The 5,390-nt window shown below is 55.3% G+C and overlaps 1 protein-coding gene across 1 annotated transcript; it reads right to left on the bottom strand.

Moving 5' to 3' along the window:
• Window positions 1-619: 619 nt before the first annotated feature.
• LOC144678558 (enolase-like) lies at window positions 620-4,954 on the bottom strand (the record flags this gene model as incomplete). Its single annotated transcript, XM_078538306.1, has 4 exons — window positions 620-678; window positions 3,034-3,142; window positions 3,512-3,713; window positions 4,757-4,954. Coding segments are annotated over 4 exons (568 nt in total), but the record flags the coding sequence as incomplete, so codon positions are not given.
• Window positions 4,955-5,390: the final 436 nt, after the last annotated feature.

Genomic DNA, 5,390 nt, shown 5'->3' with positions numbered 1-5,390 from the left:
TCACTCCCGCCCTCTCCCCGTGTCCCTCACTCCCGCCCTCTCCCCGTATCCCTCACTCCCACCCTCTCCCCGTATCCCTCACTCCCGCCCTCTCCCCGTATCCCTCACTCCCGCCCTCTCCCTATATCCCCGTATCCCTCACTCCCGCCTTCCCCCCATATCCCCATATCCTTTACTCCCGCCCTCTCCCCGTATCCCTCACTCCCGCCCTCTCCCCGTATCCCTCACTCCCGCCCTCTCCCCGTATCCCTCACTCCCGCCCTCTCCCCGTATCCCTCACTCCCGCCCTCTCCCCGTATCCATCACTCCCGCCCTCTCCCCGTATCCATCACTCCCGCCCTCTCCCCGTATCCCTCACTCCCGCCCTCTCCCCGTATCCCTCACTCCCGCCCTCTCCCCGTATCCCTCACTCCCGCCCTCTCCCCGTATCCCTCACTCCCGCCCTCTCCCCGTATCCATCACTCCCGCCCTCTCCCCCGTATCCCTCACTCCCGCCTTCCCCCCATATCCCCATATCCCTTACTCCCGCCCTCTCCCCATATCCCTCACTCCCGCCCACTCCCCGTATCCCTCACTCCCGCCCTCTCCACGTATCCCTCATTCCCTCCTCTGAACGTACCTCAGTATTTGGTTGTACTTGGCCAGTCTCTCAGACCTGCACGGGGCCCCAGTCTTTATCTGAAAGAGGCACAGGGAACAAAGTGAAAAGGTTCTCCGGAACATTCCTCTCAGTTCTCACTCTGACGCTGTCCCTCACACCCTCCGCATCATCTCCCCATATCCCTCTCCTGTATCTGGGGAGGTCCCTCTAACGCCCTCTCTCTCTCTCTCACACACACTCCTGTATCTGGGGAGGTCTCTCTAACCCTCTCTCTCTCTCACACACACACTCCTGTATCTGGGGAGGTCTCTCTAACCCCCTCTCTCTCTCTCTCTCACACACACACTCCTGTATCTGGGGAGGTCTCTCTAACCCCCTCTCTCTCTCACACACACTCCTGTATCTGGGGAGGTCCCTCTAACCCCCTCTCTCTCTCTCTCTCTCACACACACTCCTGTATCTGGGGAGGTCTCTCTAACCCCCTCTCTCTCTCTCACACACACTCCTGTATCTGGGGAGGTCTCTCTAACCCCCTCTCTCTCTCTCTCTCACACACACTCCTGTATCTGGGGAGGTCTCTCTAACCCCCTCTCTCTCTCTCTCACACACACACTCCTGTATCTGGGGAGGTCTCTCTAACCCCCTCTCTCTCTCTCACACACTCCTGTATCTGGGGAGGTCTCTCTAACCCCCTCTCTCTCTCTCTCACACACACTCCTGTATCTGGGGAGGTCTCTCTAACCCCCTCTCTCTCTCACACACACACACTCCTGTATCTGGGGAGGTCTCTCTAACCCTCTCTCTCTCTCTCACACACACACACTCCTGTATCTGGGGAGATCCCTCTAACCCCCTCTCTCTCTCTCACACACACACTCCTGTATCTGGGGAGGTCTCTCTAACCCCCTCTCTCTCTCTCTCTCGCAGACACACTCCTGTATCTGGGGAGGTCTCTCTAACCCTCTCTCTCTCTCACACACACACTCCTGTATCTGGGGAGGTCTCTCTAACCCTCTCTCTCTCTCTCACACACACACACTCCTGTATCTGGGGAGGTCTCTCTAACCCCCTCTCTCTCTCTCGCAGACACACACTCCTGTATCTGGGGAGGTCTCTCTAACCCTCTCTCTCTCTCACACACACACTCCTGTATCTGGGGAGGTCTCTCTAACCCTCTCTCTCTCTCTCACACACACACACTCCTGTATCTGGGGAGGTCTCTCTAACCCCCTCTCTCTCTCTCGCAGACACACACTCCTTTATCTGGGGAGGTCTCTCTAACCCCCCCTCTCTCTCTCTCTCTCACACACACTCCTTTATCTGGGGAGGTCTCTCTAACCCCCCCTCTCTCTCTCTCTCTCACACACACTCCTGTATCTGGGGAGGTCTCTCTAACCCCCTCTCTCTCTCTCACACACACACACTCCTGTATCTGGGGAGATCCCTCTAACCCCCTCTCTCTCTCTCACACACACTCCTGTATCTGGGGAGGTCCCTCTAACCTCCCTCTCTCTCTCACACACACACTCCTGTATCTGGGGAGGTCTCTCTAACCCCCTCTCTCTCTCTCACACACACTCCTGTATCTGGGGAGATCCCTCTAACCCCCTCTCTCTCTCTCTCACACACACTCCTGTATCTGGGGAGGTCCCTCTAACCTCCCTCTCTCTCTCACACACACACTCCTGTATCTGGGGAGGTCTCTCTAACCCTCTCTCTCTCTCTCACACACACACTCCTGTATCTGGGGAGATCCCTCTAACCCCCTCTCTCTCTCTCTCACACACACTCCTGTATCTGGGGAGGTCTCTCTAACCCCCTCTCTCTCTCTCACACACACACTCCTGTATCTGGGGAGGTCTCTCTAACCCCCTCTCTCTCTCTCGCAGACACACACTCCTGTATCTGGGGAGGTCTCTCTAACCCTCTCTCTCTCTCACACACACACACTCCTGTATCTGGGGAGGTCTCTCTAACCCCCTCTCTCTCTCTCTCACACACACACTCCTGTATCTGGGGAGGTCTCTCTAACCCCCTCTCTCTCTCTCACACACACACTCCTGTATCTGGAAAGATCCCTCTAACCCCCTCTCTCTCTCACACACACACTCCTGTATCTGAGGAGGTCTCTCTAACACCCTCTCTCTCTCTCACACACACTCCTGTATCTGGGGAGGTCTCTCTAACCCTCTCTCTCTCTCTCTCTCTCTCTCTCACACACACTCCTGTATCTGAGGAGGTCTCTCTAACACCCTCTCTCTCTCTCACACACACTCCTGTATCTGGGGAGGTCCCTCTAACCCCCTCTCTCTCTCTCACACACACACTCCTGTATCTGGGGAGGTCTCTCTAACCCCCTCTCTCTCTCTCTCTCTCTCTCTCCTGGAACCATCACACCCCCCACCACTGATAGTCTGCCCCCTGGTCCTTACCTGTCCTGTGCAAAGACCCACGACTAGATCAGCGATGAATGTGTCTTCAGTTTCTCCCGACCTATGACTGACCATCACTCCCCATCCATTATTCTGAGCGAGTTTACATCTGATGGAGAGATTGAGATAGAAAAGAACGCTTTAGTCAGGAGGGAGCTCTGTACTGTACCTGTCCCTGGGAGTGCTCGATGCTGACACTGGGTATAAAGTGGGGAGGGGGTTACAGTGTCAGGGTAGTGTAGAGGGAGCTCTGTATTGTACCTGTCCCTGGGAGTGCTCGATGCTGACACTGGGTATAAAGTGGGGAGGGGGTTACACTGTCAGGGTAATGTAGAGGGAGCTCTGTATTGTACCTGTCCCTGGGACTATAGGAGGGTTATCATGCTCTCCCTTTGTCCGATTTCCCATTTACAGAGGGAGCTCGGTATCACCCCGGTCCCTGCCCCCCTTCCCATCACCCCTCCCCTCTCTCACTCACGCCTGGATGGACTCAGTGACCGAGCCGATTTGGTTGACTTTCAGGAGCAGGCAGTTGCAGGCCCCCTCCTCCACCGCCTTCTCGATACGCCGGGGATTAGTCACCGTCAGGTCGTCCCCCACCACTTGGATGCCCCCGGCAGCCGTGAACTTTGCCCAGGCAGGCCAATCATCCTGGTCAAAGGGATCCTCGATCGACACAACTGGCCAGAGACAAAGAGAGAGAGAGAGAGAGAGGGTCAAAAACACTCCATGTCCTGCCCTCACGAGGGCAAATTCCGGCTCCCTTGGCAACAGGCCCGACGCGGAGCCTGAGGCCTACCCTGTGACCGTTCACCCTGTGTTGACTGAATTCGAATCAGGCTAACTCTAGACTAGGCCCGACATGGAGCCTGAGCCTGAACGCTAATTCCAACATTGACCGAAATACAGGCTACAGGCCGGTCATGGAGCCTGAGCCTCAACGTTAATCCTCACATTGACCGAAATCAGACTAACTCTACAACAGGCCCAACATGGAGCCTGAGCCCCAAAGTTAATCCTCACATTGACCGAAATCAGACTAACTCTACAACTGGCCCGACATGGAGCCTGAGGCCTACCCTATGACCGTTCACCCACACTGACTGAATTCAATCAGGCTAAACTCTAGACTAGGCCCGACATGGAGCCTGAGCCTGAATGTTAATCCTCACATTGACCGAAATCAGGCTAACTCTAGACTAGGCCCGACATGGAGCCTGAGCCTGAATGTTAATCCTCACATTGACCGAAATCAGGCTAACTCTACAACAGGCCGGACATGGAGCCTGAGCCTCAACGTTAATCCTCACATCGACCGAAATCAGACTAACTCTACAACAGGCCCAACATGGAGCCTGAGCCTGAACGTTAATCCTCACATCGACCGTGATCTGGCTAACTCCAGACTAGGCCAAGATGGAGCCTGAGCCTGAACGTCAATCCTCACATCGGTCGTGATCCGGCGAACTCCAGACTAGGCCCAAGATGGAGCCTGAGCCTGAACGTTAACCCCCTTAACTGACCGAAATCAGGCTAATTCCAGACTAGGCCCGGCATGGAGCCTGAAAGTTAATCCCACGTTGACCGGAATCCGGCTAATTCCCAGACTAGGCCGGACGTGGAGCCTGAGACTTGCCTGAACGTTGATCCCACACTGACCGACATCAGGCTAACCTGGGGCAGGCCCCGTGCCCCCTCTGCTCCACTGCTGACCGGACTTTACCTGGGTAATCGCGGATAAATGTCTGGTAGAGGTCAGCCAGCTGGTCGGGAGAGATGTAACGCCCAGGGTCATCGGGGGACTTGAAGTCCAGGTCGTAGCGTCCACCCTTGTAGAATTCTGAGGCAGCCACATCCATGCCAACCACGACCTTGTCCGTGTAACCAGCCTTGGCGATGGCATTCTTGATCAAGTCCAGTGCTGTGTGAGCAAGAGAGAGAGAGACAGAGTGAGAGACAGAGAGTGAGAGAGAGAGAGAGAGACAGAGAAAGAGAGAGACAGAGAGACAGAGAGAGAGACAGAGAGAGAGAGAGAGAAAGTGCGACAGAGAGAGAGAGACAGAGAGACAGAGAGAGAGAGAGAGACAGACAGACAAAGTGCGAGAGAGAGAGAGACAGAGAAACAGAGAGACAGACAGAGAAAGTGCGACAGAGAGAGAGAGAACAGAGAGAGAGACAGAGAGGCGGACAGAGAAAGTGCGACAGAGAGAGAGAGAGACAGATAAAGTGTGACAGAGAGAGAGAGGGAGAGAAGGACAGAGAGAAAGACAGAGAGAGGGAGAGGGAAAGAGAGAGAGAGACAGAGAGAGAAAGTGAGAGACAGGGAGAGAAAGTGAGAGACAGGGAGAGAGACAGAG

The sequence above is a fragment of the Cetorhinus maximus genome, unplaced genomic scaffold (genome assembly GCF_964194155.1).
Source record: "Cetorhinus maximus unplaced genomic scaffold, sCetMax3.hap1.1 HAP1_SCAFFOLD_4630, whole genome shotgun sequence".
Classification (NCBI taxonomy): Eukaryota; Metazoa; Chordata; class Chondrichthyes; order Lamniformes; family Cetorhinidae; genus Cetorhinus; species Cetorhinus maximus.
The sequence above is the reverse complement of the archived record's forward strand: the minus strand, read 5'-3'. Positions and strand labels throughout refer to the sequence as shown.